Genomic DNA, 13,699 nt, shown 5'->3' with positions numbered 1-13,699 from the left:
GGTCTAGACAACAGGAAGGCGAGAGCGGGAGAGGGTGGCTGGTTTGGAGCTGCCACTGGGGTGTGCAGGCGACAGATGACCTGGGTCTGGACGGGGCCGGGGGGTGGGGATGGCGGTGCTGTGGGAATGGAGGGAAGCGGGAGGATTCACGAGGTACGGATCGGCTGAGGGCGAGTGAGGGCGAGTGCACCCAGGGTGGCTCCCCCTTTCAGGCTGGAGCCTGTGGTGAGTGGTTCCATTGCTAGGAGGGGGAGGACCGGCCGCTAGGGGTGCGTGGAGATGGCTACACTTAAAAAAACCCAAACTGGATGTCGGATAGAGTTTGCTAGAGAGAGTCTGCTAGAGCCTTGGTAACAAAGTACCACAAAATGGGTGGTTGGAAACCACAAACATTTGGGGCGCCTGGCTAGCTCAGAAGAGTGGGTGACTCTTGATCTCAGGGTCACTTGAGCCCCCACGTTGAGGGCTGAGCCCCACGTTGGGTGTAGAGATGACTTAAAAAAAATTGGGGGCACCTGGGTGGCTCCGTCGGTTAAGCATCCGACTCTTGATTTTGGCTCAGATCATGCTCTCCTAGTTCGTGGGTTCGAGCCCCACAAACCGGGCTCTGCGCTGGGAAGTTCAGAGCCTGCTTGGGATTCTCTCTCCCTCCCTCTCTCCCTCCCTCTCCCCTACTTGCTCTCTCTCTCAAAATAAGTAAATAAGTAAACTTAAAAAAAATCTAAAATCACAAACATTTAGTGTCTCACAGTGTGGAGGTCCCCCCTCAAGGCACCTGCTGGGGTGGTTCCTTCTGGGGCTCTGAGGGAGAATCTGTTCCAGGCCCGTCTCTGGCTTCTGCTGGTTTGCCGCTAATTCCTGGGCTCGTGGGCGCGTCTCCCCGGCTCCGCTTTCCCACTCACATGGTGTTCTCCGTGCGTGCGTGTGTCTGTCTCTGATCCAAACTTCCCCTTTATATAAGGACACCAGTTGTACTGGGTTAAGACCTACCTTATGGACCTTGTTTTGTTTTATTTTTATTTTATTTTCAGGTTAGTTAACATACAGTGGAGTCTTGGTTTCAGGAGTAGAACCCACTGATTCATCACTTCCGTACAACACCCAGTGCTCATCCCAGCAGGTGCCCTCCTCAGTGCCCATCACCCATTTCGCCCATCCACCCCCCCACCTCCTTTCCAGCCACTCTGTTTGGTCTCTGTATTTAAGAGTCTTTTATGGTTTGTCTCCTTGTGTTTTATCTTACTTTTCCTTCCCTTCCGCTATGTTCGTCTGTTTTGCTTCTCAAATTCCACATAGGAGTAAAATCATATGATATTTGTTCTTCTCTGATTGACTTATTTCACTGAACATAATGCCCTCTAGTTCCATCCACGTTGTTACAAATGGCAGGATTTCATTCTTTCTGATCGCTGAGTAATATTCCATTGTATATACTATCCATTCATCAGTCGATGGACATTTGAGCTCTTTCCATACTTTGGCTATTGTTGATAGCGCTGCTATAAACATTGGGGTGCGTCTGCCCCTTTGAATCAGCATTTTTTTGTAGCTTTTGGATAAATACCTAGTAGTGTAATTGCTGGGTCATGGGATAATTCTATTTTTAATTTTTTGAGGAACCTCCGTACTCTTTTCCAGAATGGCTGTGCCAGTTTGCATTTTAATGACCTCATTTTAACTTCGCGACTTCTATAAAGACCCTGTTTCCAAGTAAGGTCACATTCTGAGGTCCCGGGGGCTTCAACCTATCTTGTGTGGAGGAGCACCATTCGATCTGTAGCAGATCGGCAGTTGGATGTAGGGGTCTGGCTCTCAGATGTGGTTCCTAAAGCTTTGGAGACGGATGGGAGCATCTGCGGGGAGAGTGTGAGACATCAGGGGAGCCCGGGGCTGAGTTCAGGGAGAAGAGGAGCGAGCCGGAGGCTGAGGTGGCAGGAGGGGAACCGGAAGCGGATTCCTCTTTATCTCTCGCAGTACACGTAGCTGTGACTTAATCACGGCCGAAGGACACAAAGCACCATCAGCAGAGGGGGAGAGGCGCATGGGACGAAGTCTGGGGAGTCAGGCAAGGCTTCCAGAGCCCTCTTCCAGGGCGGTCACATAGGATACGTTTAACGCCTCCAGCATCTGATTGTGACGACACACATGAAGTGTCATCCCCCAGGGAAGCCGTTCGGGACTCAGCGCCGAGGGTGTTTACTGGGGGCTGGTCACGTAGGCACCTGCCGCCTGGCACCTACTGAAAATTCTAGGTTTCCAGGGGGAAAGCAGGTGGTCAGCATGAGCCACACTGTTTGCACAGACAGTTCAGGCCTGATGAGCTACTCTGATCCCTGAATGGTAGTGGGAACCCTCCCAAAGTCCGTGTTCCCAGACACGGGCCAGGGGCCAACCCTGCAAGCAAGCCTTAGTGAGGAGAGCAGCCCCAGGCCTGCCACATCATCTTTGTTCCATATGGGAACCCAACGGATAGTTCATAAAAATGTAGGATACTGATTCGAAATGGTATAGATACAGTCGGAAAAAGTCCAACTTGCCAGAGTCTGGCTGCTTTCCTGCCCCGGGAGGGCTGTCTCTGCATCTCCCCATTGATTTAGTTATTCCAGAATTCCCGTCAGGCCGAAACCCTGGAGTGCATCAGATGCCTGACCCCTCCCGCATTTTGTCACGCTTTCTTTTTTGTCCCTGGAGCCCGTCCCTTACCTTGCGCTCCCTTTACCGGCCACCAGAGCCAGACCCTCGTCGTGTCTGACTGTGACTCTTCACACGTATCTCTGTATCGATCTTCCTGCTTCCTAACACACCGCCTTCTGTGCACGTCACCAGCTCGGGGTCCCCGCGGACTGACTTCTGTTTCCGCAGCCTGAGTTCCTCTCCCTCCTCATTTTCCATCCTGCCTCTGCATCTTGCTCAGGCCCTTCTTCCCGCCTGCTGCACTCTCTTTCTCCCTCTCTTTATCAGCCTCCATGGTTGCAAGCGATGGAAACTCAACTCCAGTTGGCTTATGTGAAATTAGAGGGAGATGAAGTCAGTATTGATTCACAAAACTGAAAAAGTCCGGGGCACGTTTGGATTCAAGTGCTCAAGAGAGAGCATTCCGAATGGGTCTCCCCCACCCACCACCCACCCCCCACCCCTGTCTTGGCTTTACCGTTTTTCTCTTTTATTTGCGTTTTTGGATTTTCCCAAAGTAATGAAACAAACAAACAGCACCAGATGCCCGAGGCTCACATCCTCCTTGGCTTAGCCTGGGCCAGTGAGATTCTTTCCCCGATGTTTGTGGGCCGAGGGCTCGGCAGGGCTGTCATTGGCTGGCTCGGATCACGTGCCCCGTCCCTGAGCCAATCGCTTTGGCCGGTTGACGCAGGGCTCTGACTGGGCAGGCCACCCAAACCGCTGGCAGGCGTAGAATGATTGTGAAGTGATTCTCCCAAGGAAAAGAGAGACCTTTGGCCAGGAAGTGGGGCCGGGCGGGGACAGAGGGACTCCACTTTCCAGTCTAAAGTGTCAGGTGCCAAACTTCCTCCAAATTCTAGCTCCGGGGCCACGCAGGGTCTCCCTCCCCTAAGAAGCCTCCTTCACTGGTGGCAGCTTCGTACCTCCTGAATACCTGGGGCACCTGCAGTCCCCGCTACTCACGTGGCATTTCGCACATGCTTCCTTGGGTCGGCATCAGACTTTCCACACATGGGTTGCAGACTCGTGAGGATGGGTACAAGCGCCAGCCCTGTCCTTTGCTGTATCTGTAAACCCCACTGCAGGGCTGGGGCGTATTTTCTGTGAAGACCCAGAGGGCTCCTGTGGGTCTCATTGAATAGCACCCCAAATGGGCAAGGCTACTTATTTTCCGAAGCCCTTACACTTTGCAGCAGAGTTTTTCATCCTGGGCCCTAATGACATCAGGGGCAGGGTGATTTTTAGTTGTGGAGCTGTCCTGGGCATTACAGGCTGGTTGGCTGTGTCCCTGGCTTCACTAGATGCCATCAGCACCCCAGCCCCACACACACACATAAGCCGGGGCGACCAAAGACGTCTCCAGACGTTGCCAGATGTCTCTTGGGGGCACAGTTGTCCCTGGTTGAGTACGCTCACGATAACCCTCCCAGGTAAGGAGACGTTTGTTCCTTCCACTTCAATGAGGAGACTGAGGCTCAGAGGGGTTTGTACACGGGGTGTGAGTCTTGGGCCTCAGAATCAGGACACGAGCCCTGCTCCTTGGCCTTGGCATCTACGGCTCTTCCAGTGATGCTGTGCTCCTTTCATTTAAGTGCCTAGAGGGATGATACCGCCCCCTCCCTGCTCCTCCGAGGCTGAAAAACTCATTGCGTCTTTGTTCTCTAGGGATCGTACCCGCGCTTTTCCCAGAAGAGGAAAAGGAGTCTATCCTCAGTCAGATTGGACAAGAAGCTCTGAAGCAAGGGACGAGCCCGGCCAAGGAATCCGTGTGGCAGTACTTTGTGAACAAGAGCGCAAATAACCTGCACATTGTCCTGGGCATGTCGCCGGTGGGGGACACCCTGAGGACGCGGTGCAGAAATTTCCCAGGTGCCCCTGAGCTGAGCCTGCAAATCGGTTTTTCCCCTTCGGCAGGGCATTCCCAGCAAAGTGAAACAGGAGATGGTCACTGGGCGGAAATTCGGGCCCTGCAGCGTAGGGTGAGACCCGCTCTGCCCCTCAAGACCGCCGGCGGGCTCTCGGGCTGCCCACGGTGGACAGCGTCCTCCAACAACGAGGAGATGCTCACAGGCCCAGGCGCACAGCCCGAAGTGAGCTCCCTGCTCTCTTCCATTTGAACCGTTCTGCCAGCCTCGTGGAAGGTGCAATACCTGGACCTCTAGAGCAGAGGTTCTGAGTTGGGGGGTGATTTCCGGCCCCATCCCGGGGCCATTTGTCAATGCCTGCGGACAGTTTTGGTTGTCACATCGGGTGGGCGGGGGAGTGTACTACTGACATCTAGTTGACAGAGGCCAGGGTTTTGCCCAACTTTCTATGCTGCACAGACAGCCCCGCGATACAGGGTCGTCCAGCCCAAATGTCAGCCGCGCTGCGGTTGAGAAACTCTGCTTTGGGTGAATTATTCTCGGGTGCGTCCAGCTCCTTCTCCAGCGTGCCGGCTGCTGAAGACCGTGTCAACGTCCGTGATCATCTCAAGGTTGCAGGCTGACCATCTCTTTTTGTCTCTTCTTTTCAAGGTCTTGTAAATAACACCGGTATCGACTGGTTCATGCCCTGGCCCCCTCAAGCCCTGCATGCAGTCGCAAAGTCATTTCTAGGTACGTGACAGCTACTGTGGGGCCCCGTTAATGATGTAACAAAATAACGTAATGCTTTTCTGACTTTGAATTTTGGTCCGGTAGCTCCCTTCATCGTTAACCCCCATGGCCACGAATGGTTTTTAAGTTTGTCAGTGTGTTTTTGGTTTATATTGTGTTTTAAGCTAAAGAGATTGCAGGGGACTTACAAGGATAACTTAGGGGACAATGGATCAGGTATCATCCAAAGCAGGCGTTGGTACACCATGGCCTTTGGGCCAAATGTGGCCCGGGGCTCGTTTTGGTAAATAAAGTGTGATTGGGACACTGACTCACTGGTCAATGACCATGGTGTCTGTGGCTGTTTTTGGGCCACAATTGCAAGGTTGAATAATTACAGGAGAGACCATACGGCCCATGAAGCCTGAATATTTACTGTTTAGCTCTTTACAGAAAAAGTATACCGTTGCCTGACCCAAAAGATACCTGAAGGACCTTTTAGAGGACTGTTTATCAATCCATGCTGAATTTGCTGTATAGTTTCAAGCACCTAAGCCCTTGATTATTAATTTTTAAGAAAAAATTTTTTTTCAACATTTATTTATTTTTGGGACAGAGAGAGACAGAGCATGAACGGGGGAGGGGCAGAGAGAGAGGGAGACACAGAATCGGAAGCAGGCTCCAGGCTCTGAGCCGTCAGCCCAGAGCCCGACGCGGGGCTCGAACTCACGGACCGCGAGATCGTGACCTGGCTGAAGTCGGACGCTTAACCGACTGCGCCACCCAGGCGCCCCAGGGAAAAATCTTTTTATCTGGACCTAACTTGAGCAGATTCATGCCAAAAGACACTGGGTGACCCCGTAAATAGCTTCCACCTTATAAATACGTATTCAGTAAATAAATAACTTGTCCCTTTATGCAGGGAGAGCTCAGGTTTTTAATCAAGATGTACTTTCATGGGTAAAGGGGCTAAGAGAATGGCTCTGTCCTGCTGATGTGGCTCAGGGATCAGCAAGCTTTTTCTGGAAAGGACCACATGGTAAATATTTTCAGCTTTGTGGGTCATACAGTCTCTATTGCAACTACTCAGCTCCGCCGTCGTGTCACGAAAGCAGTCATCGACAATATGTAAGTGAACGGGTGTAGCTGTGTTCCAATAAAACTTTGTTTACAAAAACAGGTGGTGGGCCGGCTTTGTCCCGCGTGGTTTGCCAACCCCCGTATCCACGCGTCTTCGCTTCCAAAGACGTGCTAGCCACCTCCCTGTGTTAGCGCTTAGTTGCACCCTCAGCCTTCAGTGCTTCCGCGTCATCACACCGCGTGGAATTTGCTGAGAATTTTTTTTCTTGGGATAGATTCCCCGGCGTTGGGATAACTGTGCCCCAAAGTTTGGATATGGGTGAGGCAGTTTTTCACGCATGCTGGAAATAGGCCTGTGGGCTGTGGTTTGCTGCCCTCCCCCCCCCCCCCCCCCGGTATGATTTAAGATCACATCTGCAGCATCTGGCTGAATGGTTACTTTGGGCCAATCTTGTCTTCCTCCATCTTAATTGAAGACACATTCTGCTTTGAGGGGAGTGTGTTTCGCCATCTGTTAGATAAACCAAGATAAACCAAGATCAGCACCAGAAGAGAGGATTGACTGTTTCAACAGACTTAAAGGAAGACCCTCCTTGTGGCCACTCTGTGCTGGGCGCAAGGGATAGAGCCAGAGACACTGGATGCATTTCCTTCCTGAAATTCCAAGCCCCTCCCCGGACAGTGTCATAGCCATCCAAGGGACAGAGCTCCCTACCCACAGGGAAAGAGAAACTGCTGCAGCACAGATTGGTCCTGTGGTCCAGAAAAGCCACCAACCAAGTGATAGCTACTCTTTCGCTTTCCTTTTCTATTAAACATTTTTATATCAGGGCACTAGGGTGGCTCAGTCAGTTAAGCATCTGACTCTCGATTTTGGCTCAGGTCGTGATCTCACAGTTCAGGAGATCGAGCCCCGCGTCGGGCTCCATGCTGACAGTGTAGAGCCTGCTTGGGATTCTCTCTCTCTCTGTGTCCCTCCCCTCCGCCATCCCTCAAAATAAATAAGTGAACTTAAAAAAACATTTAAAAACGTATTTTTATATCATTTTTTCCAGTAAAACATCTATAACATAAAATTTGCCGTTTTAACCATTTTTTTAAAAAAAGATTTCAATGTTTATTTATTTCAGAGAGAGAGAGAGACAGTGTGAGCAGGGATCAGGCAGAAAGAGAGGGAGACACAGAATCTGAAGCAGGGTCCAGGCTCTGGGCTGTCAGCACAGAGCCCGACGTGGGGCTTGAGCTCACGAACTATGAGATCATGACCTGAGCCGAAATCGGACGCTTAACCGACTGAGCCACCCAGGTGCCCCATGTTTTTGTTTATTTTTGAGACAGAGAGAGACAGAGCATGAGCAGGGGAGGGACAGAGAGAGAGGGAGACACAGAATCCGAAGCAGGCTCCAGGCTCTGAGCTGTCAGCCCAGAGCCCGACGCGGGGCTCGAACTCACAAACTATGAGATCGTGACCTGAGCCCAAATCGGACGCTTAACCGACTGAGCCACCCAGGTGCCCCGCCATTTTAACCATTTTTAGGAGTAGAGTCAGTGGCCTGAAGAACATTCACACTGTTGTGCAGCCGTCATCATCCATCTCCAGATCTCTTTTCATCTTGTAAAACTGAAACTGTCCCCATAAAACACGAACTTCCTGTTCCCCCAGCCCCTGGTAACCCCCAGGGGTTCTACTTTCTGTCTCTGAATCCGGCTGTTCTTGACACTTCGTATGAAGTCGAATCACGGAACATTTGGCCTTTTGTGTCTGGCTTCTTGTACTCAGCATGTGTTTGAGGCTCATCCACGTTGTCTCGTGTGTCGGGATTTCCTTTCTTTTTACGACTGGGTAATCTTCCGTCGCGTGGATGGACCATATCCTGTTTATCCGTTTGTCTGTTGATGGACATGTGGGTCGCTTCCACGTTTGGCTGTTGTGAATAGTGTGGCTGTGAACATTGGCCCACATGGATCTCCTTGGGTCCATTTTTCAGGTCTTTCTGGGCACATGCCTCAGAGCGGAATTGCCGAGGCACAGGGAATTCTTTGTTTAGCTGCGGGAAACTCCTCTTTTCCGTGTCTAAGAGGCATTTTTTTCTGTTCCTTTCTCTTCAGGGACTAATCCGATGATCCCAGGGGAAAACATAGATGGTGTGGTAGAGCATGTTGTCTTGGTCCACGAGTCCGTGGGTGAATTCAGCAAACGATTTCTACAGAAACTGAGGCGTAGCAACTATGTAACTCCCAAAAATTACCTTGATTTCATTAACACGTATTCGAAGTTACTGGACGAGAAAACTCAGTGCAACATAGGTAAGACATGGGAACGGGGCGGTGAACACGTAAGGATCCAACTGATGACCTTTTCTTTAAGCAGGCGTTTCTTAGCAAGACGGGGAATAATCAGGATCGAGGCGAAGTGTAGCACGCTCCGGATCTTTCATCTCGGAGTGACTCTTCTGGGTGGGCAGGGGGCTGTCACGCTCTTACTTTTACTCATCCGTGTTGGGTCATGCGTTTTGCAGCTCTACATTTTCCCTGCTTAGAGATACGGTCTGGTGGCAGCCACGTGCTCTGTTGGAAAGTGCTCTTGAAAATGCTGCGGCTCTAGCTGTTGGCCTAGATGAAGCGCTGTTTTCAGAAATACATTCGTTTTGGCCGATGCTGTCTCAGCATGGCAGTGGAGGTGATGTTGGCATCTCCTGGAGATTTTTTTTTTTTTCCTCGGTTGAGCCCAAGTTGGACGAATCACAGTGAGGCCGCTGGCACGCTTCCCCGGGCGTACTGGCAACGGTGCTCACCTTGGTGATGGGTACGGGTCCTCTCTTTCCTCAGCCCAGTGCAAGCGTCTGGAGGGGGGGCTGGACAAGCTGAAGGAGGCCACCATCCAGCTGGATGAGCTGAACCAGAAGCTGGCCGAGCAGAAGGTCGTACTGGCGGAGAAGTCGGCCGCCTGCGAGGCCCTGTTGGAGGAGATTGCCACCAACACGGCCATAGGTGAGTGTGGGGCCAGCTCTGGGGGCAGGGACCCCCCAGATGGGGCGGGGCTCCACTGGGGGACATTCCTGAGAAGCCACTTGGAAGGCCGCTGTTTTTCTCCTGAGCACGATGCGCATTCCCGCATGTGGACTTCGCGGGCCGCTCCCGCCGGTTGCCCGCCACACCGAGCTCGCCTGTGGTCATTCCAGCCCCTTCCCACGCGGCCCAGCCCCGGTCCCATCTCCCCTGAGACCCTTCCCCTGCCGACCCCTCTTCTTGGCCCCCTGACCGTTGTGATGGTTCCCGCTCTGCTTTTCGGTTCTGACGGTTTCACAGTCGTGACCTCGCTCCCTTCTTCCCATGCGCTCGTCTTCCTGCTGCTCCAGCAAGAAACTCTCTCTCGGGGCCGGGATCCTTCGCAGCGTCAGGGCCCATACGCGCTTTGCGCTCTGTAGACGCTCGGCCCACGCTTGCTTCTCGACCGTGAAGGCGAATCCCGAGAGAACGCCTCATTGGAAAATATTAGGGCATCCAGCCACCGTTCAGTATGTTTATTGAACACCCACCGTATCGGTTCCCTGGGGCCATCTGGTGAAGCAAAGTCAGCATAAATTTTCGCAGGGCCCCAGGGCACACAGGATTGCGACACACCAAGGTGGTGACGAGCATGGCTGTGATGCTCAGGTCCTTGTGCTCCGGTCCCAGCTGGGTGCTCTCAGACAGGTGACAGTGTATTTGTTTCCTAGAGCTGCCCTAACGAATGGCCACACCTGGGGGGAGGGGGGCTTCAAACAACACTTGACTCTCTCACGGTTTTGGAGGCCAGATTTGGAGATCGGCAGGACCAGCCTCCTTCCTCCTGGCTTCTACCAGCTTCTGGTGGTTTGCTGGCAGTCCTTGGCTTTTAGGTTTATCTCCGTGTCTACCACCACTGGCACATTATCTCCTTCCCTCTGTGTTTCTGAGTCTTCCCGTGGTCTTCTTATAAGGATACAAGCCATTGGATTTGGGGACCACCCTAACCCAGTATGACCTCATGTGAACTAGGATCTACAAAGACCCTCTTTCCCAACGAGGTCACATTCTGAGGTTCCCAGGTGGACGTGGACAGTGGGGAGATACTCTTCAACCCAGCACACCTACTATGAACCAAAGCCTGTTCTAAACATTAGGGTTACAGACCTTGGGGGGATGCTCACATTCTAGCGAGTGGAACCAGACAATCAATGAGCCAATAATTAGATCAACTTCCGGATTTTGATCAATGTCATGAAGCAAATAAACAGAGAGATGAGGTCTAGGGTGACAGAGGGGGCAGGGCACCTTAGAGGGGTGGTTCTGAGCTGGGCCTGAATAAATATAAGAAAAGGTGACGAGAAGCAGGGAGATCTCAGTGAGCCGGAAAGAGGGAGGGTGGCCCTAGTGTCCTCGGCTAACACTGGCCACACAGGGTTGGGGGACTGTCCTGTGGGATGGAGTGGTGGGACGTGGGTGGGCCAGTCAGAGCAGCTGCCCTGCTGTTGGAGACCCCGTGCCCGGTAAGGTTTCTGTTCTAGCAGGAACACCCGAGGCCGCCGTATTGGACAAAGCTCGTTAGATCCCCTGACAGCCCAGCACCAACCTTGGAGGGCTGCGGGCCGCTTTGTGTCAGTGGTAATGGTCCCCCGCCTCCGTGCCCAGTAGTTTCACTAACCTCCCCTTCCTCCTGTAGCTGAGGAGAAGAAGAAGCTTGCAGAGGAAAAGGCCATGGAGATAGAAGAACAAAACAAGATCATTGCGGTGGAGAAGGCTGAGGCCGAGACAGCCCTCGCCGAGGTCATGCCCGTGCTGGAGGCTGCCAAGCTGGAACTGCAGAAGCTGGACAAATCCGATGTGACTGAGATTAGGTAACTGGTGGCAGTTTCCAAGTGTGCTTGGCCGCCCGTGTCAGTCCCGACAGCAACTACGATAGTCACGGCGGTCGGGCATTTGTGGAGCCCCGTCGCGCGCCGGCCACCGTGCCGAGCACTTTCCGTGGCGGGTACCGTTAGTGCCGTTCTTATCCTCGTTTGCAGAAGAGGAAAGTGGGGCGCAGGACCGTAAGATGGCTCGCCCCAGGTCCCCCAGCCGGGAGGTGGCGGAGCCTGTTGACTTTGGACCCAGGCTGACTCACAGGAGGGGACTGAGTTCCAGAGCGGGGTGTGTGGGAGGAGGTGGGGTTTGTCAGCCGATGCTTTTTTCGGGAAACACGACACGAGCGTCTGTCTGGGGCGCTTGACGCAGGGGGCCGGAGCCCTGCTGAAAATAGCTTGACAAAGATGTGCCGCAAGCTGAGAGTCGACTGGGGAGGCTCTGATCCAGCTCTAGCCAAATGGGCTTGTGAGGGGTGGCGAGAGGGGCTCTTTATTGTGGCTCCCGGACCTTTGGCGAGTCAATTTGTAAGATGCCTGTCCCCCCTGCAGCCCCGGAGGACGTCCAGGGAAAGGGGCCTGGCGTGGGGCTGGTGGGTGAGCTTTCTCCCGCGTTGTGTGGGGCTCCTTAGGGCACCGTTAATGGATCTCGCTCATCAACTCGGCACGAGACTGAAGGCAGGAAGGAACACTCCCCATCTGCCTGCCCCTCTGCTTGTGTCGCCTGGCCCCACACACGTCTCCCCCTGGTCCGGGACCCTCAGCCCTCTCCTCTCTCCCCATCACCTCCTTGCTTTCGGAAAGGGTTGGGGTCTTCTGGCCCCACAGTCAGGTCTCCTGTGAGAGACACTCCTGTTTCCAAGCCCGTGGTGGACTCTCCGTCTTAGGCTCCCGGCAGAACGATGCTTGTTCTCTGTGCTCGTCTCTCTTCCTTCCTTGTCAAAGGCTGGGCCCCTGGCATTTGTTTATTAGTGAGACATGTGGACTTGAAACCGAACGTCCAGCTCATTCCAGGGCAGGGGACTTAAGCAGCTCTCGGGAGGCCACCTGCGGATACTGCTGTTGGCAGAGGTCATTATTTCGGCTTTGCAGAGCGTGCTTGAATGAAGGCGTAAGGATGGACGTTTTAGGACCGCAGTCGTACGTGTCACAAGTTCGGACGGGGGTGCCGAACAAAGCAGAAACGCATACGAAGCTGAGTTGTAGGACAGACCGTCAGCATACACATTTTCAAGGGAAACCGCCAACGTCGGTTATACAAATGTCGGGCACCGCTCCCAGGCCAGCGGCATAAACACACCGTGAGAGCAGAGAGCCGGGGAGGAGTTTTGAAGGGGATTTGTTTGGAGAGAAGGGGCTGTGAGTCCCCGGCTCGACCCAAGGGCGAGGGGGAGACGGGGCTCCTACAGGACCAAATGGAGAGCTTGCTATGTGTCCCCGGCAGCTGGCGGGGGATGCCCGTATCTCGCCTGAGACAGGTGCGAGATGGTGCTCGAGTCATTTCTGAGAAAGCGCGAGTGGCCTATGACCCGAAGGGACTAGTTTCTGGAAACGTAATTATGGGAGTAGGTAATGTGTTCGTGTATGGCTCTGCCTCTTACGGGGGGGGGGGGGGGTGACCTCAGGTAAGTCACCTAACCTCTCTGTGCTGCAGTGTCCTCATCTGTAAGACGAGGCTGATAATAATTGTCCCCATGGCCTCAGGGCTGTTGTGAACTATTATACGAAGAGCTCTCCGGACCACACAGTGGGCGTCAAGTAAGCATTAGCTAGGATGGTCCCAACATCTCAGTGACATGATGTGAGAGCCCCCTCCTTTCCCCCCCACCTGCCCCCAACACAGCAGGTACCCATTGCCTTTTGGTTCTCACATGTCATCCAGAGGGTTTTTGTACGTGGTCACGGCAACCGGGCGTACAAGTGTCTCTTCAGTTCCTGACTGTAGATTCTAAAGGTTAGTGGAACAAGGGACACCTGTGTATTTTCTTCCTTCTCTTTTTGGTGTGTAAACGGTCACATACCGTATGCATTTTTCTACATCTTGGCTTTTCCACCGAACAGTGCGTTTTGGAGATGTTTTGCGTGTCAGTATATGATGAACTTCCCCAATATCTAAAAAGAGTCCATCACATTCCTTTGTACGGTGGCTGTGTTATCATTTGCTTAACCGGCCCCAGTTTCCGAATCTTTAGCTTGTTGCCAGCCTTTTGCCTTTACAAACCGCATGGCAAAGAATAGCACCGACCGCACTTCATTGCGCAGCCGGGCAAGTCCGCCGCAGGGATACTTTTCCAGAAGCGGAACTGCCGAGTCCAAGGGTGTGTGCGTTTATGATGTCTACAGCTGTTGTTTAGTGCTCTCCCTGGGGTGGAACCAATTTACACTCCACTGACAGTCCACGGGGGTGCCTGCTTTTCCAGAGCCTTGCCAACAGAGAGCATCATGGCACGTTTGAATTTTTGCTTGTTATGTAGATGAAAAATTGTATTTGTGTAGTTTTAATGT

At 53.0% G+C, this 13,699-nt stretch overlaps 1 protein-coding gene across 1 annotated transcript in view; it reads left to right on the top strand.

Annotated features, from left to right (window-relative positions):
- The window catches only part of DNAH10 (dynein axonemal heavy chain 10), a 147,412-nt gene that overhangs the window by 110,247 nt on the left and 23,466 nt on the right, over positions 1-13,699 (top strand). The window contains exons 53-57 of the mRNA XM_043559162.1: positions 4,342-4,545; positions 5,193-5,273; positions 8,442-8,639; positions 9,162-9,323; positions 11,017-11,191. Of these exons, the coding sequence (XP_043415097.1) occupies positions 4,342-4,545; positions 5,193-5,273; positions 8,442-8,639; positions 9,162-9,323; positions 11,017-11,191 (820 nt within the window). The remainder of the gene's footprint in view (positions 1-4,341; positions 4,546-5,192; positions 5,274-8,441; positions 8,640-9,161; positions 9,324-11,016; positions 11,192-13,699) is intronic.

This window comes from Prionailurus bengalensis, chromosome D3 (assembly GCF_016509475.1).
Source record: "Prionailurus bengalensis isolate Pbe53 chromosome D3, Fcat_Pben_1.1_paternal_pri, whole genome shotgun sequence".
Lineage (NCBI taxonomy): Eukaryota > Metazoa > Chordata > Mammalia > Carnivora > Felidae > Prionailurus > Prionailurus bengalensis.
This window is presented reverse-complemented; position numbering and strand designations above follow the sequence as displayed.